Raw genomic sequence first — 23,907 nt, forward strand, 5'->3', positions numbered from 1 at the left:
CCTGGCTTTTCCGGTCTCAGCCTGGCAGCCTTAATCCTGCTCCACGGCCCAAGGCTCTCTGGACGAAGGGGCCGTTCTGCTCTGTCTTGAGCACCAGCTGTATATTCTCTCACCATCATACAGGCTGCCCCAATCTTACAGGGGAGAAGACGGATGGAACAGAGGAAATTAACCCACTGGCTCCCCTTTCTATCCCTGCACTGGACCTAGACCTTTGCTCCGGAGACAGGCCGGCTGTGTGGGACCCTGTGCTATCTGAGCCAGGTCCTGAGCCTCTGACCCGGGCAGGAGCCCTGACTCCTGCCTGGCTGGGAAGGAAGGGCCATGCTGTAGAGGAGTTCCATTTGGCTTCCATTCCCAGGATGCAGCTTCTCATCTGTCCTTCTCCAGAGGTGGAGATGGGAACTGCACGGAGACAGCTGTGTGTGCACTGTCCCCCTAATGTACCTCCAGCAAATCCAGACTTCCATAGAGAGAGAGAGAGAGAGAGATACTCAGGGTTCTCAAAAAGCTACCTTGCTACAGAAGGTAGCCAAAGGAGCCAGTAGGAAGCTCCTCCCAGGATACCAGAATTCAGGATATGTGCTATGGAGAAGGAAGCTTCTAGAACCATCTTTCCTTATGTAGCAGACCACTACCCCCTCTCACAAAGTTTCTGTGGTGACAGAGGACAGCGCCATACTGACTCTCTTCCAGCCTTTGTTTTAATAGTGGAATCAAGGTGGCCTCTGAGCTCGGTCTTCACATAAAAAGAAGGGGAAAACCCAGCATCCTCCACACCTCTACTCAGAGGCGCTTTCCCGCAGGTGAGATGTGAGAGGCCATGCTCTCTCTGGAACAAGGGTTTTATACCATGCTTGAGAATAAGACGACGTAGGGCCAGGATGAGGCTAGCTCAGCCATCTGTGCACAGATGACCACAGATGACTGACCACTGCAACGAGGCATGAAGCCAGCACTGGAGAAAGGCAGGCCGCGAGCAGCGAGCACAGTCCATTTCTTAAATCTCCACTTCAGGACTGGACGGTACCACTGCTCTGCTGAGCATTTAGGTTTGGGACAGCAAGTCTCTTCACCAGAGCTTTTTGAGGGCTCAGTGATTAAGTCAGATGAGGCCCAGGGTGGGTGTAATGAAAATGGGGAACACAGACTTAGTACTCACAGGGGTCACGAATCAGAGGCCAGAAGACACCTCACATAGAAATCTGGGGTCTGCAAATGCCAAGGGAAAGGAATGGGATCGCACCAAGTAATGCAGGCACAAGGGGAAGCACTCCAGACACCCGGGAAGCCCCGCTCTGGCCTGTGTTTCCCATGCCACCCCGCCTCCCTGCTGTGGAACCCAGCACAGTCAGGCCTGCTGTGCCCCTGCCGTGCTCCATGTGCCAACGGTGCTGGAATCAAGTGCAAAGAGGGGTCAGGGGCCGCAGGAGGGGGAAGGTGGTGAGGGGACTTGCTGTGGGCAGTTCAGTGCCAGCCCCCAACCCTTACTCTTCATTGCTTTCGCACTCCCGGGGTTGTGCTTCTGAGCCCATCTGCACTCCCGCGGTTCCCGGGTATAACATGAACACACCGAACCTTTTCCACAATCTATGATTCCAAACACCGGCCTTAGTTTTGCAAATATAACACCCACGTTCGAACTCTAAATCTGTCAGCGTGCCAGGTGACCTCATCCCCCAAACAACAAAACTGCTGGTCTAGCTTTCTGGGGGAGTGCGGCAGTGGGCGGGGTGGGGGGACCATGCCGCAACCTGCTCCCTAAGGCTCGTCCCTCTCAGCCCAACTCCGACATGACCCAGAGGCGAGCTGGAGGCTGGCCTGGCCCTGATGACCCCCAGCACTTACTTGAGCAAGTCCTTGTCCTTGTTGAGGTGCTGGAAGAAAGAAGGCTCACAGATGAGCTGGTTCTCCTGGCACACTTGCTTGCAGGACTGGCCGGGGTCAGCAAGCTTCACCTGCAGGGCGCTCAGGGGCGGCCACATCACCTGCCCATGGCAGAAGTCCTACAATGAAAGGAGCCTGTCAGTCCAGGGAGCAAGGACTCAGGCGGGGATCCCGGCCTGCCCAGCAGCCCAGACAAGGAGAGGCAGCCCGTGGAGAGAGCGGTGAAGGCCAGGAGGTGTGCGAGCTGGACAGGCTTGGTGGGAAGGGGCTCCTCTGGGACGAGTTCCTTGGTCAGGAACATGTCTGCCTCATCCACAAAGGGGGCAAGAGTATCGTCCACACAGGGCTTACGGGTGACAGTAACACATGGCATGTGTACAGCACCGTGCCCGCTGGGGATGGTGACTTTTCTTTACCGGCACCTTCAGTCCTGCTATTCGAAGCCTCCATCCCTGAAGGTCCATCTCCAGCCCCAACTTCACCAGCTGTTCTGTTCTTAGCTCTAAATCCAAAGGTGTTTTCAGTGTCTACCTAATGTGGCGGATACCCAGGGGACACTGTTGGGCAAGCGCTAGCTTTGACTAGTGACGTGGAGGGGTCCGCAGGCAGGGCGGGTAGGGCCCTACCCCGCCCCAGGGTCAGGGCCTTGGTGGGGGCTCAGAGCTCCTGAGTTGAAAACAGTCTTAAGGCTGTGCTAATTCCACTAGGGAACCAGCCTGAGGGTATGTGACAGGAGGTGAAGGAACCTGGCAGACAGAGGTGCCCGTGGCCCAGCAGCTGCAGGGGTGCCCGGTGTGGGGGAGAGCTAGTGACTTTCAGGCTCTAGAGGGAACGCAGGAAGACCTGGGTGGGCCAGGAAGCCGCCCGTGTGGCTCAGTGAAGGGGCAGGTGGGGTGATGAGCGTGCTGACTGAGCGGGGCTGGAGAGGGCCTGGAAAGAGCAGGGAGCTCTCTGCCCTGCAACCCCAGGCTTTTGTTCCGGCTGTACCCTGAGCAGGCACCAGCAGTGGGAACTCCTGCACTAGCCGCACGGGGAGCTCGCTCTGTTCACACAATGGATCTGGAATCCTAGTCAGGCTGCCCCAGTCGCAGAAGGCAACAACCCTGCGGGAGACCTGAAGAGCCAGGCCTGCTTCACTGTTTCTGGGCAGGCGCGCCCTCGGGAGTGCTCAGAGCTGCTCAGGATCCTGAGCTCTGAATTCCACGGTAGGAACTCACCCTACAGACCTATGGGGACACACAGGGCCCAAAGAAACCCATGCAGGACATCACAGCAGCAGTGTTAGAGTAGAAGCAAGAGATCTGAAGTAATCTAAAAGCTGTATTTCACTAGCTGTTTAAACACAATACTCCAAAATGTAACAGATCTCCATGTACTGACATGGAAACCTCTTCAGGACATCCTGAGGGCTGAAAGAAGCCGGGTGAAGGATGGTGGAGTGTGTTTCCATGCGTGCCAAGCACGGGACGGGGGAGAGGCTGGAAAGGTGCTTATGAAGGTGCATATGCTCCTACAAGAATCTGTCTGGTTGGCATGGGGGCCACCGAGAGGGGAACGGAGTCTGGAGTGGTAGGGAGATTCCCTTCCCAGTGAATGTCCTTCTGGAATAACTTCTTTGTCCTCATGTTTCCTGTTTTTGGTCTGTGTGGATGAGGAGTGGATTTATAAGCTCAGGGCCCTGGGCTCCCAGAACCCGCACCCGCATAGGAAGTGTTTCAGGCCCCCCAGCCCCCTGGGCTGGTCTCGCGGAGCGCTGCGGGTGGGCCTGGAGCGGCAGGTGGCTCCGGCTCTGCCCGGTCCCTTACAATGACGGGGTGCGGCTGCGGAAATCAGGCCAGAGCGGCCTCCAGGATGGCATGTTTGTGTTGCTTGCATTTTTTTTTTTTTTTTTTTTTTAATTTGTGCTTGTACTACTTTTAGTGAGCAAAAGAAAACAGAAAAGACCAAAGGGAATGCCACCCAGGCTCTGCAGGTAGCGGCTGTGAGGGCGCTTCCTGCCTCATCAGGAAAACGAAGGTGATGATACTGATGACTTCCTATGGCCCCTGCGTCTCCCTCCTTCCCGAAGGAGGCCATGCTGTGACCTGCTGAGAAGGGCGACGCAGGGCAGGTTCCCTTCTAGCCTTCTCCAATCAATGATGGGGAGCCCAACGAGCAAGGCAAGCCCACTGCGGTCCTCCACGTCACACGACTCTCATCATGAGGGGACTGGACTCGTTGAGAGCCTGAGTGAGTTTGGTGGCCAACAGACAGAAACCCTTTGCTGTGTGTGGTTGAGACACCTCGGAAGCGGATTCACAGCAGCTGAAAACAGAAGACTCCAGAGGGCCTCACATATTCCTAGCAGAGATGCTAGGAATACACTGGATTATTTAGACACATGAGGACCCAGCCTAACCTTCTGAAAGTGATGCACGGTGGGAAGACCCTATCTAACTCCTCAGATTCATGACGATTTATTTTTAAGTTTTACTTATTTATTTGAGAGAGAGCAAACAAGGGAGAACACGAGTGGGGTAAAGGGTAGAGGGAGAAGCACGCGTCCTGCTGACCATGGAGCCCGATGTGGGACTCGATCCCAGGACCCTGGGATCATAACCTGAACCGAAGGCAGACCCTTAACCAACTGAGCCACCCAGGCACCTGATTCGTGATGATCTTCAGTGCAGTCCATGTGCATTTTAAGCCCAGGTGGCACAGTAACCCTGGACTGGGAGCTGTTACTAAGGGGGATGGCATGACAGCACAGACCACGGCACCGCGAACCGGGTCATGGAGTTCACCGGTGGCTGTGGCTCTCTTACCTGGCAGCATACAGAAGCTTACTGGCTGCCCTTTGGTACTCTGCCCATCGCGTGAGGATGGCTGTCACCAAACACACCATGATCAATGGAGTCATTGATCAAAGCTGAGTGGGTGCACAGATATTTGGAAAAGGTTAAGTGTTGCTTTTTGGTTGTTTCTCTGGCTGCGTAATGCAAGCGACTTGGCTCCTACTTCTTTAGAAGCAATCTGAGAACTTCTATAGCCTTTAGGCATTATCATAAAGAGATTTTAAATGCAACGCCAAAGCCTACGTGTGAGCACACCAAATGGCTGGACATCCAGGAAACCAAATCAGATTACATCGAACATCACTAGAGGCTCCGTGAGGATTCTTCTCCCTGCTTCCAGGACTCAGCGTGGCCCACCCCTGGATGAGGCTGGGGAGCCGGAAACCCACACTGCTGAAGGCTCCAATTCCGGCTTTTATTGCTTATAAGAAAACACAGATTCTCTCCACAGATGTCTACAGGCAGTTAGACCTGAGGGCAGTATCCCTACAGCTGTTCGGTCTGGTGGACCCTTAAGAAATGGTCTCTTACTCGTTCTTGGCCTTATGTGGTATGTGGAGCAGTCCAAGGGGTAAAACTGAAACAAGGGGAAAGGTTTTACTGTGTTAGACCAGGAAAAGTACTTCCAGTGGGAAGGCCCAGATCTGAGCTGACAGAACTGACCAAAGGCTGGTCAGCGGCAGGTGCTCAGCAACCGCTCGGCTCCTTGTTCTCGCCCTTCCATGGAGCGGGGGACCCCTGCCCTGTACAGTGGCGGTGTGTGTGTGTGTGTGTGAGGCACTGCAGTGTGGGCACTTGCAGAGCCCGTGGCAGCCCTGGATAGATGGAACCCAGCAGAAGGCTCTGTAGAGGCTACATGAAGGGATGTTGCCTCAAGGCTATGCAGAGCCACCCCACTGGCTTGTTTCTTGGTCAACCAGGGGGTTCCCTTCAATAGGCAGGCTTATTAGCTCACCTTCACGTGAGCTGTTGGTTCCCAGACACCCTGGCTCGTGGCTCACCGTGGGCTGGTTCGGCATCCTCTCAGCAGCCTGTCTTGGGGGCCAGGAGGATAAGAAGGAATGCAAATAGCAGCAGGACCTTTTTAAGGCTTGGTGAACCATCTGGAGAGCCTGAAGGTGTCCTGGTAAGCATGACACCAGGTGAGGCAGGAGGGAGTGTGGGGATGAGGGATGTGATTGTGGCCTCCAGCAGGGGATGCCCACCGGCGGCCCTCAAGCTCTCTGCCTGCTTTCACGTCTACAAAGGTCTTTCAGTCCTTACAGAATTCCGTTGAGACGAAATGAGGTGACTCATAAGGAGGCACCTAGAGATGGTAAAGATCATACTCCAAGGTAGACCTTTCTTTGCTCCCAGGTCCGGGGGGTACATGCTGAAAGCCTGGATGAGGTATGACACTTGACCTGTGAAAGCCATCTCTCATCCAGCTACCCAGAGGGCACAACTGAACCAGTGGTTCCAATCGTAAGTCTCTTCTCATGCCCAGGGGCCAGCCCGCCTGGGTGTTCATGGGAGGCTAGAGGCCTTCCGTTTCTCCCACCTCAGAACAGCCGAGCATGGCAAGGCCCACCTGCCTCGTCTCCTCCTCCTCCTCTCACCCATCCTCTGATTCATTCATTCAACTAAACACTTGCTGAGAAGCAGAAAAGCCTAAGGGTTCAGAACTGCCCCCCCTTGAACGCCTTTACAGCTTTGCTTTCTACAGTTTCAGCTCCCTGGGTCAACAGTCATCTCAAAGTACATGACCCTCCTCCTGACAAACCGTCAGAGGGTCAGTGGCAGCTACGTCACAGAGCCTGCGTCATTCCCCGACGTCGTCTCCTCACACAGGCCTTTCGTCACCTCACAGCATCACAAGACAGGTGAGCGCAGCACAGCGAGATACGAGGATGGAGTCCACAGTCTCATAATATGGGTTACAGTATATTGTTATAATTGTTCTAGTTCTACGCTCTTATTGTACCTAATTTATAAATTAAACTTTATCATAGGTGTTGGTAAGTGTTCAAAAAAGTACCTGATACAAACAATGCCATCTACAGGTTGGCTCTTACTATTACTACGTGCAAGAGACTTCTCTAGTTTTCTAGGCCCTTGGGTTTTGGTGAAAAAAAGGAGCCACCAAACTCCCGCCTTCATAGACCTTATATTCAATGAGAAGGACAGAAAAAATATATATGATATGTTCAAAGGTAGTAAGCGCTCTAGAAGAGAAAGAGGTGAGGAAAAAGGATTGAGACTGCTGAGGGAGAGGGTGTCCAGACAGAGTACCACTGAGAAGAGGCATTTGAGAAACGACCGGATATTTGCAAGGATCTGGGAAGAAAATTCCAGGCAGAGGCAAACCAGATCAGAGGCTGTGACAAGGGAGTGTCTCACAGGCTTCCAGAGGAGCAGGGAGTTGCATGCGGTAAGAGCTGAGAGTATGCGTGGTGGGGGCCAGAAATAGCGAAGGTGGGGTCCCGGAGGTCCCATGGAGTCACTGCACACATCTTTGGCTCTTAAATGTTGAGGCCAACATTTTTAAAAATTACAGAACAGCAGAAAACAGATGTCCAAACAGGATGTAAAGGCCACTCAGAGTAGGTAAATGATTAACTTCGTGGGGATGGGAAGTGTGGTGGAAGCAGTCAGAGAAGGCTTCCAGGTAGTAGGGACTTCAGGTCTGGGTTTCGTTGGCTGCATAGGAGCTACTGGCTTCCCACAAACATGGTGCTTTGCGGATAGCTGGTGCACAATATAGAGCGGCTGAACAGGGGATTTAACAGTAAAAGTAGAAAGGAACAATACTCTACTTCAGAGAGACTTTCTAGAGCCAGGATGAGACTTAATAGTTTTCCAACCTGGTTAACAAGCCCACTTAGAACGCAGAACATCTGCATTCCTCTCGAACAATTATTTCAACAGGTCACCGAATTCCCCTAAATTTGACTCTTCTGAAATTATCCGGAAGTGACTCATAAGAAAGGTTTACTGTCAGGAACTTTATGAGAATAGGCAACATTTGCCCAAGCAAAGACAACTTATTGTGGAACAGAAGTAAGGGCACTGCCTTTGTCGCAAAGGCCAAGTCACAGTGTGGAGAAAATGTGATTCCCAGAAACAGCCAAAGAGCAGAGAAGATGACAGGGTGCTGCCCCCCGCCCCTCCCCATGAAGCGCTGGCTTGCCCTCTCTCCTGGCTGTTTGTGAAGGGATCTCCTCCAGCCCCACACCCGGTCCTGGGCAAACCATAGAGTTACTATGTCCCCAACACAGCAGGGGCAAATGGGTTTCTGCACAAACTGTGTGCAGCCAAGGAGACAGGGGCAGATATAAGTCTGGGGGTGGGATCTAGAGGAAGTAAGGCCAGGAATTTGGGAGGCAAAAAAAAGACAAAAAAAAAAGGGACAGGTTGTAGGCCTTGAAATTGGGGTTTGAGCCAAATTCCATCAGCTATTTGAGAGGGAAGGGACATATTTGTTCTTTCTGTTACAGCTTAGAGAGCCCAGGACCTGGCACAAAAAACAGGTGTTCCATAAATAATGACTGACCGGATTAAAGACATTTCAGTTGCCCAATGATATCTCCCATTCTCAGCCTGTGCTGTCCTTAAAGGAGTGAACATTGTCCCCAGGTGGCTGCTGGGCTCACGGCCAGCAGTGGGTGTAGATTTGTGTCTCCACAGGTACAACTCAGGAGGTGGCTGTGATGCTGAGCTGTCGCCATCCATCTCCACGGTTGGTCTCTACATGTGCATGAGCCAACAAGCTCACTTCTATAGGAGTTAGCCACAGACCTCCCACATCCTCTAGTGCAAATCCACAGGCGTGGGAATGTTCACACACTCTTCACACCCGCCCAAAGGTGGGAGTGGCACACACGTCCGTCAGGCGTGAATGCAGGAATAAACAGTGGCAGAGCCACACAATGGAACACTATTCAGCAATAATAATAATAATAATAACCATAAAGAATGAAGTACTGATACGTGAATGTGCATGGACCTCAGGAACATCACACGGTCCAAGAAGCCAGTTATCTCCAGGGAAGGCAAATCTCCAGGAATAGAACACAGAACCTGGGATGCCTAGGGGCTGGGGCCAAGACTGCAAAATAGGTATCAAGTGAGATTTCTGGGGGGATGGGAATGCTATAAAACTAGACCTTGGTGGTAACCACACACCTTTATCAATGTGATTAAAACATCGTTAAATTGTATCCTTACATGGAGTGAATTTTGGTCTGTAACTTATGTCTCAACGAGGCTCCCTAAAAAGCACACCTCGGTTGGGGGCTGGACTCCAGCAGCAGTAAACAGCTGAGGCTTCCTGAGGCCCTAATCTGTGTCAGGCATTGCTCTCGGCCCTAGACCTGCATTTGTCTATTGATTCCTCCATCAACCTTTTAGGGTAGGTATCTGCACTGCACAGAAGAAGCAAGAGGATGGGGAGGTTAGGAACATGCCCAAGATCATGGAGAGTGGGGCCTCCAGCCCTTAGCACTCTTCAGTCAGTATCTGCGATCAGGAATGGCTAGGTCAACAGCAGCTGTTCACTTCCCCAAAGAGCAAACGTTCCCCAATCTAGGGCCAGCCCTGTTCCCTTTTCAGTTCCAGTTCTCCTCCTCTTCCCCCGCAACCTGTCTGCTCCACCACCACTCCTTGCTACCCTGGACTATCTGGATTCACTACCAGGTCTTGTCTTTGCATCTAGAACACTTGCTGGAGAGTTCGAGATGGGCTCAGAGAAACCAGATTTCCCAGGAGCTGAAGCTGATTCCACAGTGGCTCTTGAGGTTAACTCATTTTCCTTCCATATCGCCGGAACGTTTTTCACATGAATTACACAGCTCTTTGCAAAATAATACGAGCATAATCATCTTGCACATTTACAGGATCTTTACGGGAAATGAAGAAAATAGGAATGAGGAACATAGGCATGGTTTGTAGAAAGCAACCTGAACATAGCCGTTCCTTCAAAAGAACCTGTTCTATCCCCTCTGGCCTGAGGCGAATACCTAAATCTTTCCCAAGAAATGCAGCATGAGAACCTTAACAGGCCTGGACACTCAGGTTAGGGAAGAATGCTGCTCTTGATCTGAGGTTACAAGGGACTTTTGCCTTGGCACCACCCCGCAGTTCCTCCCCCACTGCTGGAGAGAGCCCTTCGAACAGAGTGCTGATGGTGGAAGAACATGCCACCCAAATCAACACTTCCAGTACAGCCAAGCAGTGGTGGTGTGTGCAGGGCCGGGGCATGAAGGGAAAAAAGCAAGTGGTTTCCCTCAAGTTACGACTCTTTCCCACTGGGTGAGTGAGCCCGGGGCTGGCTGGGTATGAGGTAGATTTCCAGCTGTCAGCCACTCAACGACCACTGAAACCTGGGGCTTTCTCAATTGCTGTCAATTGGCTTCCCCTGGCTCCCGTTGCCGCGGGTGAGCATGATGGACAACCTTGAAAAGGTTCTGAGATAAAAGCTTCCTTGTTCCCCTTGCAGATCACACGGAAGACTCTGAAGGCAGAGATCAGCCTAATTAGGGCTGCAGCGCTCCTACAGTTCAACGGACGGGAAGCTTGAGCTGCCACCAATCTTCAGAGCTCGAGGTTTTCCGTTCATGCCAGAAACACCCCTCGCTCCAGTCTCCCTGCACTTTGATGAAATTCTAGCTGAAAAAAATAACGAACACCCTGAGCTCTAAAATACTGAGGCCTGGAGAGAACTGTTACAGTCTGAAGACCCAAACTGAATCAATGGGGTCTTGACCTCCCGTACCCCTCTAAAGTTGGGGGAACATTATGGCCTCAACAAAACCCTCCACGGAGGCCTGGATTAACTCAAAATTGGCCTCTTTCTGGCTTGTGTAGCAGCACCGAGAAAATGTTCAACAGGAAATGCCCCCCATACAAGATTTCTAGAAGGAATTTTCCTAAAATACCAATCTGAGAGTCTCACTGCCCTCATCCTGCATTAAAACCTTTCTTGAGCTTCCTGCTGTCCCAGGATCAAATCTGCATTCTTGGTGGAGCCTAAGGATCTACTCATGAATTATTTCCTCCTCCATCCCTGTCTCTCACATCACCTCCCTTCGGTCACAACTCAGCTTCCGATAACTCACCATGCTTTCTTTTTTTCCCCCAGACCTTTTTGTCTTGACCTGTACAGTCCTTCTCATAACCGCTCTGTCTGCTGTCAAGGACTCATCTTGCACAAAATGCTGCTGGACACACTCTCCCCATCTCTCCCCGCCTTCCCTGCTCTGCAGGCTGAGTGGTGTGATCCCTAAGCATCCGGTTACATCTCTGTTACAGAGTCTGACCCTATGGCGGTGGCATGGCCTGTGGTCCTGAATGGCTTCTCTGGGGGGGCCTGAAGCTACCTGAGGACGGGGACTCGTTCCCTGCCATCTTGCTGAGGCCCCGGCCCAGTTCACAGTGCACTACGGCTGACATTTCCCCAGTGGATGCGGGAATCAACCATAGCAGACAAAACAGAAAGCTCTGGATGTCTGTGAACAGTGGGCTCTGCAGGAGTCTGTGCTGGGGAGCGGTGTGCAAGGGCAGTTTAATTAGCGTGTATTCCAAATCATAAAGTCCAAGATGAGCTTTCTGGCACCTGGGACACGTGAATGGAAAAGCACAAGCATGTGCACACGCACACATTCATTTTTATTCCTGCCTTCAGATGGGAGTTACTGTGCACCTACTGTGTGCCGGGCAGGCCGCGTGGGGTATGGAGGTGAATGGACCAGGCACGCTCCTGCATTATGGGGCACGGTGCCCGGTCACTCTAGGGAATGCGACCTTCCTGTTGGAAAGGAAAGCTGGTAATAGAGTTACAGATAACAGGCCACAGGAGAACTTTTAAGGACTGGCTGTGATTCAAGAGTCTTCAAATAAACCTGATGAAGAGTCTCTCTCTATGTGGCCACGAGGAACCATCTTCCCCAAGAGGAAGTGGAGACAGGAGGGGAGGAATCGGGTTTCAGAAGCAGCTGCGGGGATCCTGCTACAATCTCAGATCAGTTCCTGTGACAAGAGCTGTGACAGCTTAAAAGTCCCTGCCAGCGGAGAACCCGAAGGTCCTCTCGCACCCGCGGGAAGGTGAATGAAGATGACAAGCTCAGCGCTGGGACACCGGTCCCCGCCTGCGGCCCTGGCCATGCTACGAGGACACGCCTGCACTCAGACCAAACCAGCATCGAACCTGGAGTCCATGACACATTAGCCCGAGACTGTGAATCTTGGTCCCGCCACCCAGAGAGGGGGGCTGGTCCTGCCGCCTCCTGGGATATGGGGAGGACCGAATGAGACAACGCGCTGGGACATGTTCCGTACGCACTGCTGTGAAGTCTGCATGTAAAGGGCTGCTCGGGTTAGGAGGCTGATGAGGTCGTGGCCAATCAAGGCACTACACTGAATGAGAAGACTGAATGAGACGGTGATTCAGATGCTTAGTCATATTATATCCCATTCTATGATATTGCAATATAATAATACACTGTGATAGGATACAAGATATCACCTATTAAGTGATCAACAGTACTCGTTCGCATTTATGGAACACTACGGGCCAGCCCTGTACTAAGCACTTCCTGCCTCATTACGTCTATTATTATCCTTATTCTACAAGAGAGAAAACTAAGGCCCAGAGAGGTGGAGTAAGGCACCCAAATCATAAAACCAAAAACTTGTGAACCCAGATGGCGGGGCTGTACAGCATGCCCTCTGGCCACGAACAGGCACCCGGAATACCAGATACGCCTCCCTTAAGCCTCTGCCCACTGCTCTCCCTCTCCAACAGCAGCGTCCAGGACTGCCCGGGGCTCTTCAGCCTGTTGCCTCAAACCTTCCCTTCGAAACCTACCTGGGACCTCCTGTCTACACTACTTATATTTGCAACACACTATTTCTATTTTAGCCTGCACGGTCCTCATCCCCTATCGTGTAAAGATCTCTTGATCATCCCAAGACACTTTGCTTTGCCTTTTAAAAGGAGACCCCCATTCCTGAAATGTGGTCAAGGAGTTCATAGTGCTTTGCCCACAGGGGTTCTGCATCTGTCTATTTGTAGCTCTGAGCTGCTTTTGAAGACTAAGGAATTAAAATGTTACAGAAGGATGCCAGTGGTGCTCTTGGCCTTTACTGCCAAAAGCACAAGACAGAGTTTGCAAGCTCTCTTGGGGGTGGTGGACTCTTAGGCCCCCCTCCCCCACTTTAGCACTGAAGCCCTCCTTTTATCTGTTTTATTCTTAGGCTTCATGTAACGTTTCATTTGAAAAGGGGTAGTGTTTGAAAAGATATTTGAAAACCACTAAGAAGTCCTAATATATTTGGAATTATTGAACATATATTAAAGGAATGCTTAGAAACCCCTGGTTTCAGCCCCTGCCTTTCTTAGGGTGAGAAACAAAGATCAGGCAGGATCAGTGAACTGTCTCTCTGTTCCCCTCCCCACCTAAGTCCTCGTGATGTCCCTCTGAACCAATTCAGGGTACAGGTCTGATGGTTCAGGAGGGCTTCGCCTTGACTATCCAGTCTCTCCCATTTTAAGTTTCCATTTTGACCTTCCACAATCACAAAGAATATTCTTTATTTTTAAGAATGTATTGACATTCTTATGTAATGTATGTAATGACAAAGAGAGAGAGACAGCACAAACAGGGGGAGCTGCAGAGGGAGAGGGAGAAGCAGGCTCCCCACTGAGCAAGGAGCCTGATGTGGGGCTTGATCCCAGGACCCTGAGATCATGACCTCAGCTGAAGGCAGACACTTGATCGACTGAGCCACCCAGACGCCCCCATAAAGAACATTCTTAACCAGGACAAAGTCTCTTGGATGACCACAACAATGCATGCTTCAAAATTCCATCAAGCCATTACCCAGCTTCTAGAGTCTTGAAAAGTAGGAAAATAACCACAGAAATATGGTAGCTCTTAGATGTTCATAAGAGCCCCCGGGGTGATGGGATAAAGGGATTTCTGAAGAGCCTTACCTGTTTTTCAATGAAAGCGTTGATTCTCTGTAGCATTCCCTCACATGTGAATTCATATGGCATGTATGGCTCAATCTGTAGAAGCAGAACATGGTATCATGAAAGGAGACAGAGAACCAAGGACACTTACCCAGTCCTCCCCTGACTCACGCACACTCACATACCTCAAGAGGGGATAGGACTATGAACTCAGATGTCAACCAACCTGGGTTTACAACCTCACCCTGCTCCTGGTTAGCTGTGGGACCCTGAGCAAAGTGCCCACCACCTCTGAGCCTCAAGTTCTTCATGTGCAAAACGGTGAGAAGAAAAATCTACCTCTTTTAAGCTGTGGTGATGGTCATGTGAAAAAAAAAAAAAGTAAAGTGCTTAGTTTGGTGTCTGGAACACAGTAGGCATTCTACAAAAGGTGGGGAGTATCATCGGTTAGAGGTTAAGCTCCAGAGGGCAGGCGCTCCACGGCTGCTGGGCTATGTGGCTCATGGAGGAAGGCAGCAAACACCTGCTGAATGGATGCGTGCTCAATCCTAGGAGAAGGGCACATGATGAGTGGGTAAGGACCCAGGATGGTGACGAAAGCACTGGTCCGCACTCGAAGGTGAGGTCAGCACATAGCTAAAGAATGTGTGGGGCAGGAACAGAGTCATAAAGTGCCACAAAGAGTTCAGCCAAGGGGCCCAGAGGCTAAAAGGTCAAAGCAGACTTCTGCTCATGCTGGGCTTTTAAAGCCAGCCAGGATTCCGGTAAGCGCAGATGTGGAAGCCATTCCGGCTAGCACGAGCAGCAGGAGGTTAGACATGCAAGAACAGCAGGTGGGTAGAGTGTGGGATGGCAAAGCCTGGGGAGACAAGGCTGGGAAGAGGTTCACTGGATTTCCACAGAAGGATTTCTATACTAAGGAGCCCAAGCTTTATCAGAAGGCAGGAGAAAATTCCAGGAGGTGCTTCTCTGGGGTCAGGGAGGCAATGTGATCATGATTTGGACACCTGGGGACAGGGAAGACTTGTGGGTTTTCGTCTCTGCTGCACAGTGTGTGTGCCCACACTACAAGGCTTGTGTTTTGGGGGGCATTTAGCAAGCATTATCAATGTGAAATGGAAATTTCACTTTACGTTTGGGACAAATTCACTAGCAATCCAGTCTGGGACAGCTTCGGAGAGCCCAAGAGCACCTGCCAGCAATAGGATAGAGGGCTACCACTTAGTCCTACACTTGCCGATCTCAAATGTACAGGGTGGAGAGCTGGACAGAATGCCTGTGTGTTGAGGCCTGTGGAAAATGGGACAGTTGACAGAGAAGACATCCTCCCATGGGCACAGAGGACCTTCTCCCCTCTTTTTCTGTGTCAATTCAGACATTACACATGAACTCTTCTTTAACCATGACTATTAATTTCATAATATATCTTCAAACCCACGATCATATAATTCATCACGCAGTTTTTACCTCCAGCATCCCTGCCTACATCTGCAGAGAGAGAGCTGAAAGAGGCTGAGCCGTAAGTATTATACTATCAGGGCAGGACACTTGAAAGAACACAGGCCATCTCATTCCTCAACAGAGCACCTCAGAAGAGCTCAAAATACTCAGAAAACGGACTTCAGTGTTGCAAACCTGCTCCTTCTCACCTCAAGCTTTTGCACGAGCTGTGCCCTTTCCAACCCAGACACAGCCCTTCACACCAAAGGCAAAATTTTCTTTCCTTTCAGAGGATATTTGTTTACTCATCCTTTGTGGGTGATTCTACAGGCTTACTATGACTGGCCTGCAGATAGGTCTCTTCTCAGAAGTCCACAGAAGGAACAGAAAGAAACCATGACAGAAAACTTGGCATATTAGGATCATTTATGTGGTGACAAGTAGAATTTTTGGAGTGAAATAACACATTGGTGGCCATTGTCACGACATCAACAGATCCAATTATGTGGTGGGAAGGAGGCCATTCCTACAACTTATTCTAAAGGGCAGCCTTTAGACATGGAAATGAATTAATTCAAAGGGCTCAATGCATAAACACAGAAAAATGGCTCTTCCTGTGTCCTCCTACCAACCAAACCCAATTTAACCAAAGGGATGCTGACTCATTAATTGCTTGGTGGCCCATTCACTGTTTTAAATAATATGAAGCCAAATGATTTTCCTATAAAGGAAACACAAACCAAAAAAAGGTAATTGTATTCTTAAACCACCCCTGCCAGCGGGTTCCACTAGCCATCCTGCTGCAGACAGGAATGCGGCCCTCTGTGTGGGAAAGTTCTCCAGACTCCTGGCTTTGGCTATAAAAGAACCCTGACAAGCCTCTGATGTAGGAACTATTGTGGATCTTGGGGCAGGGGCCTGGGGTAATTTTCTGCATGATAATCCTCCAGGAAGGAGTCAAGGCCTCCTTGGGGAAGGGAATGAAAGGGAATGCTGACAGCACATCCAGTTACAGAGAAACCTAAGCAGGGCCAGTTGTAGAGAAACAGGGGGAAATATTCTTGGCCATCTTGGTCTGTGGGAAAGGACCACTGCTCACATGGCCACAGGAAGGAACCCTGCAGGCTACACTGTGTAGTTCCTGCTGGCCGTGGAAAACTTCCATTATTTTCCCACCTCTTCCTTCCCTTTCTTTTTATTTATCTTCTTGTGAGATGTCCTGTCTCTTCTAGCACCCACTGACTGCTCTAAGTCCAAGTACAATTCCTACAGGGAATAGCTCTCAGAAATCAGCTGACCTTGGACAGTGGTGGCTTGGCATCACTCAATGAGAGATGATCTTGGAAGGTACCAGAAAACCAGGAATTCGGTCCTGTCTCCTCTATTTACTAACCATAGGATTTTAAGTCAGACACATTCTGCAATTTCTCCTGATTTAAAATGTAAACTAGGTCATGCCATTCCCCTGGTCAAAACTTTCCATCATACTTAAAATAAAATCCAGGAATTCTTAGCATGACCTGTTTTAAAGACCCTACACATTCTGCCTCCATGGGACTTTTTTTTATGGTCTCCATTATTTCTGACGAGAAGTTGGTGGTCTTTCATACTGTTATCCCCTTAAATGTAATGGATTTTTCTCTGGCTGCTTTCAAGATTTTTTTCCCCTAATTTTTTGTTATCAGCAGTTTGGCAATGATGTATACTTGTTTTTCTTCATATTTATCCTGCTTGGAGTTCAATGCGCTCCCAGGATCTGCAGGTTGACGTCAGTCATTCATTTCAGAAAATTCTTAGCCATTATCTTTTTAAATATGTCTTCTGGCTATTCTCTCCTCCTTCTGAGATTCCAATTATACATAAATTGGGCTGTTGATATTGTCCCATAGGTCTCCTATGTTTTTTCTTAATTTCATTCATTTTTCTCTTTTTGTTTCAATCTGGAAAATTCCTCTAGTCTATTGATATTGAAAAGTTCACTGATATTATCCTCTGCTATGTACACTCTGTTGATAAAGCCACTGAAAGAGTTCTTCATTTCTAGTATCTTCTCAGTTCTAGTATTTTTTTGCTTTGGCTTTGAGAAAAAGTTTCTAGCTTTCTGTTGAAATTCTCCATCTGTTCACATATACTGTCCACCTTTTTCACCAAAACTTTCAATATATTTATCTTAGCATCTTGAAGTTGCTTTCTAATAAGTTCCAACATCTGGGCTATCTCTAGGTCTGGTTTTAATGACTGTTTCCTCTCTTAATGACGGGTCATGTAACCTTGCTTTTTGTGTGTCACATAATTTAAAATCTTGTAAGTAAACATGAGAAAGACTGGCACTCAATTTCTGACCCATTCCTAAGAAGCATAATCTTAATGACAATAGTTTTTGTATTAAGCACATTAATTACTTCAGTTCTCATTCCCACTTTTATCTTTCCCTTTACTTCTTTCCGTATTTCTTTTCCTTTCTAAATTTTGTATTATCTTAACATGTTAGTCAAAAAGACCTAGGCTTTAATCCAGTTTTTACTATTTATTAGCTATGTGATCTTGGGCAAATTACTTGATTTCTTTAAACCTCAATCTTTTCATCTGTAGAAGAATTGTGTGAAACAATGCTCATAAAGATGAAATGAGATAAGGCTCATAAAGATAGATAGCGATTGTAGATGTGTAGAAAGGGGTTCTCTTGATGTAAAAGCTACTATGATTAATTACTTTTTTTCTCACACGGTCTTGAATAATTTTTGGACTAAGGTGGACAAAGGTTGATCAGAGTTTTAAAATGTAGAGCACTAGAGTTTCCATGGAGTGAAGAGAGTCAATTTCATGTAGCCATGAGCAAAGACAGCCCAGTGGCTCACTCTGTGCTTCTGGGTCAAGCATTCCCATTAGATTTTTGTTTGACAAAAAGGACCTATCACCTAAAAAGTTTTGTACTCTATGATCCAAGATTTTCTGCTTCTATGTTACTTTTTAAATCACTCCTTTTCCATGGATATGTGCACTTAACCAAGTGATGTGGGTTGAATTTATTTGCTCCAAAAGAAAATGTGCAAGTCCAAACTTCTAGTAGCTATAAATGTGACCTTATTTAGAAAAGGGTCTTTGCAGATATAATCAAGTTAAGATGAGGTCCTACTGAATTAGACTGATGTCCTTCCAAGAATGGAACAGAGAGACAGACAGACACACACAGGTTAAAGTGCTGCAGCTGCAAGTAGTCAAGCAAAGCCTGGGGCCACCAGAAGACAGAAGAGGCAAGGAAGAATCCCCCACTACAGGCTTCGGAGGGAGCATGGTTCTGCTGACATCTTAATTTTGGACTTCCAGTCCTGAAACTGTGAGAGAATAAATTTCTGTTGTTAAAACTAGCAAGTTTGTGGTTCTATGTTATGGTAGTCCTGAGAAACTAATACCCTAAGGGACTCAGGGACTCAAGAAAGAAAGACAGAACCATCAGCCTCCCCAGGAATGACTCTCCAGTGGCGAAGCTCTCGATGTGTGGCAGATAGTGAGGCAAGCCGGTGGGGCCACATTCCACTCAGCCTCTTCCCCTTTACTCACACTGTGCCTTGAACCCAGGTCCTTCTGGGTCCACTTTTCAGTTCAGCTTTGCAAATTCCTACTTGTCCTAAAAGAATTAATCTAGTGCTGCATTTTCCAGAAAGCTTCCTGCGACATCCACTTCTCCATGTTTTGCCTGTCGCTGGCACTGAACATATTTGGCAAATACCTATTCCTCTCTCTCTCCATCCATTGGGTAGATCACTATGCTGGGTACAGAGTACAGCAGCGAGACAGACCTATATCTGGCCCTCATGTTGTTGACAGTCTAGTTAATTCCAGACTGTTGATAACAAAAATAAGAATACTGTATGTGTAAAACTAATAGTGACTTAATAATACCAACTAAACACTCACTATGCAGTAGATGCTCCACTTAAGGGCTTTATACTCATGACCTCGTTGAATCCTTACAAACACCTATACAGTAGGTAACAGTACTTAAAGAGATGAAGAAACTAAGACTCAGAAGTTATGTAACTGCCTGAGGGGACACTGCTAGTAGGTGACAGGGTTGGAACCCCAACCCCAAGCTAATTCCAGGCTGTCCTCCTTACAACCATGCCCCTGCTGCTTCCCCTAAATAACTGTAAGAGAGTATAGCGTAGTAGGAGGAGTATACAGAGCAGTCCCACCAATGTGGAAAGCAGTCCAGGGGGTTGGGAGAGGTTAACTTGGCCCATCCGCACTGGACGGTAAGCCTCCTATATACATATTCCTTCCTATAGACAGGAAGCCAGCCTTGACTATGTTTATGGGAGTGAGTGTCCCCTAAAGTGGCTCAGAGGGTCTCTGCCTACAGTAGGCACTTAATAAATGCCTACTAAATGGATCAGGAGAATCCAGAGATGTCAGTTACTTATACAAAATTCTATTTAGGTGTTTAGGTTAAAAAAAAAGTCAAATAAATAAATGCTATATAAAAACGTTTCCCAGTATTTCCTTAATATGTCCTATCATTCTTACTTTTGGTAGGGGAGCAGATCTGTGTATTCTGATCTCTGTGAGAGTGAGACAAGCATAATTCAAATTCCTACTATTGCATCTGGGATCCAGCAGTCATGCCAAAAGCTTCCAGAGAATCCACACACACAAGGGGCATCAGCTCTGTTCCCACCTGCCAGCGTACCCATGAACCCTCCACGGGCCAAATCCTACACCATGGCTCTTCTAATCCCAGAGTCAAGCTGACGTGGAAATGTTCTAGTTACTCAACAAGAGGGCCTGTGAGGCTTTCCACACATTTCAGGTCACAGCACAGATGGGGAAAAATGGAATAAAAGACACAACCTTCTGACTTAAAATTGCTTTCACAGCAGCCTCCACTTCCTCCTGATTGCTGAGGTCAACCGTCCAAACGTGGGGCCGGCCAATGAACACTTCAGCATAAGGATGCTGCGACGTCAGCTGGAAGAGAGAGACAAAGCACCTCAGTCTCACAAATACGTTTTTTTTAAAGCCTTCTGTGCTAGATGAAGCGTTATGCTTTTTATGGCATTATACTTATGTAGCTAACAAGACATTTTTGTCCTTCCTTGATGATCAAAACCTCCTGAGAACCCACAAGTAGAGAACAATAAAAGAGTGATAACTCCGCATCTTGAATCCCACTTGGAAAAGTCGAAACCAGGCGCCATGGTGGCTGCTACCCCCAAAGCTGCACCAAGATACAATGGAATGTTCAACTCTTGGTCACATCCCAGCCCTGAAAATCACCTCAGTCAAACTGGTATCTGTTACAAGACACGGATCAGGACACACAGGGAATGAGAAAATTACAATAAAGCCAAAAGTTTCAAAGTCATAGGAGGATGAGTAATGACACATACAAAATGTAAAGAAAGAGAAATAAGGCTACCAGAAAAACAGAGAATTTTGGAATGGTTTCAGGACAAATCATTAGCATCACATTGGAACCTTAATACTGATAAAGACAATTTGGATTCAGCAAAGCTCTAAAATCGGAGCTTTTATTTTAAGAACAAAGGGTCCAAAGCAACCCAGGATGAAAGCTGGCGATTCTCTGCTCCTGAAGGGTCCTTTCTCTGACGGCTAAATTTACCACCCAAACTGGCTCCCACCTTTATGCCTATATCCTTTCAGGGCGTAATGGGAGGGGAGCTTTCTGGACATTCACGAGAGCATTTTCAGTTCTCACAAAGACTGGGGGTGGTGCCTGGAGCAGTGAACCTGTGGCCGAGGACTGGGGGTCATAGACCCCTCATGAGGCAGGCTGTCCACTCCCAAACAGCTTCTACCTGCCCTCCTGGGCTTCCATGTGGGGTCACAGAATCCAACTCTTTGGCCCAGTTTTAATATACATTGAATTTCCAAGGAACCTAATTTCCATGTAAATCAAGGGATGTTCCTACTCGGTTTTCTTTGGAACTTCACCCATAAGCTGTTACCACTTTGGAGAAATCAGGGCGACCACGTCACTGTCACTCAGATGAGGTGAGTCTCCATTACGACATGCCCAAATCAGTCTGTATTTGTAATGCTCACATTAATGGGAATTGCATATTTGTGTATCCATCTATATTGTATAGGCAGTTTTTAACCAACCTCTCTTTTATGATATCACTTTTAAGCAACCATAAGCCCTTACCATATAAGGGCCAACCATGTTCAGTTGAATGTTTTATTCTTCTTAAGTACAATCTTACTCATTGTAAGGAGGCAGGAGATACCTTTGCTACTATAGTTCTTGGGTATGGGTATTATTTCTTGACTATATTTATACTGAAATATGTATTTCCTTATTGCAAATTATTTTCCTGTATGTTAGAACTAGGGAATCATTCTTTCTTGAAATTTCATATGTAGGCAGGGTATATTATTGATGAATTTTGTTTCAGGACAGAAAAGTAGATCTTACAACATATTAGTGGGAGAAACAGGTGTTGGGTCTAGTAGGGCTGAGGCTATTGCTTTAGAGGCAAAGCTGGTTCTCTTTTTCTTCAGACTCCAGTATACACAGGGGATGGGGTGATTTCACTGGCCTCTCTCCATCTCACTCCTAGCCACCATTCTTCATATCCTACCTCACGAATTGTGTGCACGCACTACTTACAGCAGGAAACCCAGAGTTTAAGTTACTGGGCCTCAGCTCCCAGCTGTCATTGGCACCCTCTTGTGGAAATCATGTCTCTCTCTCTCTCTTTTAAAGAGTTATTTGAGAGTGAGAGAAAGAAAGGGGGCGGTGGGAGTGGCAGAGGGAGAGAGAGACTCTCAACAGACTCTCTGTTGAGTATGGAGCCTGATGCAGGGCTCGATCTCAGGACCCTGAGATCATGACCTGAGCGGAAATCAAGAGTCAGATGCTGACTGAGCCACTGCAAATCACAATTCTGAGGAGAAAATATCTTTGCTCCTGACCCCTCTGCCAGAATCATGCCCCTCGCTGGCCCATTCAGTTCCCCATTATTCGGATACGTACCCCCTCCTTCTGCTCCGCCATGTGGTCAGTGATAGAACCTACAGAGTGACCGCAGCAGCCTCATGGAGCTGGGGAAGCGTCCGTGTCTTTTGTCCCCAGTACACATCTTAGATTCAACGCGCATCAGTGGAGCCTCTGGCTGGCCCAGGCACTGAGCTGATCACCTGCATGTACATTATTTATACCTTTTCCTATGCATCCGTGAGGATTTTGAGATTTATATAGATTTACAATTCCACAAGACCACACAGCCAGGAAGGAGCAGAGCAAATTCAAATCGAGATCCTTCAACAACGCATTAGCTTTTGATGGAAAGGAAAGTGACAATTTTACAGCACCAACTGGGTTCTTGAGACAAAGGCGAAAAGAAGCCCGAAGTAAACTCTATAGTCTTTTAATCATGCTCCTAAAACTTGCCAAAAAAAAATCCCAGGATTGAATTTATGTCTGCAGTAGAGCTTTTCTGAAGATGAGTAAAATGTCACACTGTTTTCACTTGGTGGCCTGGAGAACAAACTGATTAAATCTTCCAAGGGAATCAGGGTAAATTGAAGTTACCGTCAGTGTCGCTACGCAGCCACTTACATATAGGCAGTCTCTCCCCTCCCCTTTACAAGGTCCCTGCTTATGTGCAAGGTTGCTCTAAGCACTTGGAAAATACAGAACGCTGAGCCATTATCATTTTATTCATTTACATTTACTGAGGGTTACTTAATTTTAATGAGTAAGGCATTTTGTAATTCATTATTTCCCCTCTGAATGTTATGCTCCTCCCTGTTAATTTATTGAGAACCGTCTGATCTGAGCTCCTTCCCCATATATCAATCAGTAAATTTACTGGAGTATAGTTTGTAAAAGTAATGAAAATCTTATTAAATAGGAGATATTACTTCAGAGTGGCTATTAAATTTCTAAGGAGAACATGAGTTCTCCTTATAGAAAAAAACCTTGAAGCCAGAGAATTTCTAATGGCTTACAAAATGTCCAAATAATGATTAAGAACCTACTAATGTGTTTCCCAACATAAAGATAAAAATCCAATTTATATCACATTGAAAGTATAACCTGAACTGACCACATTACTTAAGGCATATGGAACTTCTTCCCTTGAGTATACATCATGGTTTTTAAAAATTGGTCCAATGGAAAAGACAAAAATAAAATTAAACTGTCCTGTAGAAATTTGGACTTCTTTTCTCTTCAAGGCAAAGAAGGGACACACCTGCAATTTATACAGATTGATTCATATGGATCAATTGTTGCTTAACTGGAAAAACTAGCAAGGGCCCAACAAAATAGCTTTGTAATTATGTCCACGTGGGTTAAAATTTTTCCATTTGCAGAAAAAAAAGAGAATAATTGATTTCTAGGGATTTTTGACCCTTGGGCTTCTACATGACTATTGATAGTTCTCTCCCAATGAAAAGCAGCTTTAGTTCGGGGGATTTTGTGGCATTTGTGGGCTGAAAGAGCCAAGTGGGTGGCCCACCTGGCCTTGAGGTCAAGTTCACTCTGTGATGTTGCTGGCTCCCAGCCTGCTCTGTCTGCTGCAGAGAAGGAGATGACCATCAGATGGCACCTGCCCTCCTGCATAAGGCAAAGTGACCTTCTGGGGATTTCCCTCCAACTCATCAACATTCATGCCTTTTAAGCTTGAAACCCCCCTCTCCTCCTTCTCTTTTCTAGTACAGCTCTGCTAATATCCCCTTTTCAGTTAACCCAGCACATTCTCCACCTGGCACAACTCCAAGTTGACATTCTCTCCTCGATTGACTTAGCTATTTCTTTCCATATCA

General features: G+C 47.8%; 2 protein-coding genes across 7 annotated transcripts in view; one reads left to right on the forward strand and one right to left on the reverse strand.

The window, feature by feature from the left end:
• The window catches only part of LOC111141416 (transmembrane protein 163), a 244,341-nt gene extending 238,236 nt beyond the window's left edge, over positions 1-6,105 (forward strand). The window contains exon 9 of the transcript XR_002640203.1: positions 6,078-6,105. The gene's annotated coding sequence lies outside the window, so the exon portion shown is untranslated. The remainder of the gene's footprint in view (positions 1-6,077) is intronic.
• LOC111141394 (mannosyl (alpha-1,6-)-glycoprotein beta-1,6-N-acetyl-glucosaminyltransferase) overlaps positions 1-23,907 on the reverse strand; it is a 346,427-nt gene that overhangs the window by 9,564 nt on the left and 312,956 nt on the right. For 5 of the 6 annotated variants that reach the window (XR_002640198.1, XR_002640201.1, XR_002640202.1 and 2 more), the window contains 3 exons: positions 19,963-20,079; positions 13,693-13,767; positions 1,849-2,006 (listed from right to left, as the gene is read on the reverse strand). Coding sequence is in view for 3 of the 6 variants with exons in the window: in XM_022493920.1 (XP_022349628.1) it covers positions 1,849-2,006; positions 13,693-13,767; positions 19,963-20,079 (350 nt within the window). In the remaining 3 variants the exon portion in view is untranslated. The remainder of the gene's footprint in view (positions 1-1,848; positions 2,007-13,692; positions 13,768-19,962; positions 20,080-23,907) is intronic. The other variant, XM_022493939.1, reaches the window with a different exon arrangement.

The sequence above is a fragment of the Enhydra lutris genome, unplaced genomic scaffold (assembly GCF_002288905.1).
Source record: "Enhydra lutris kenyoni isolate GAN:26980312 unplaced genomic scaffold, ASM228890v2 scaffoldscaffold1, whole genome shotgun sequence".
In the NCBI taxonomy this organism is placed as follows: domain Eukaryota; kingdom Metazoa; phylum Chordata; class Mammalia; order Carnivora; family Mustelidae; genus Enhydra; species Enhydra lutris.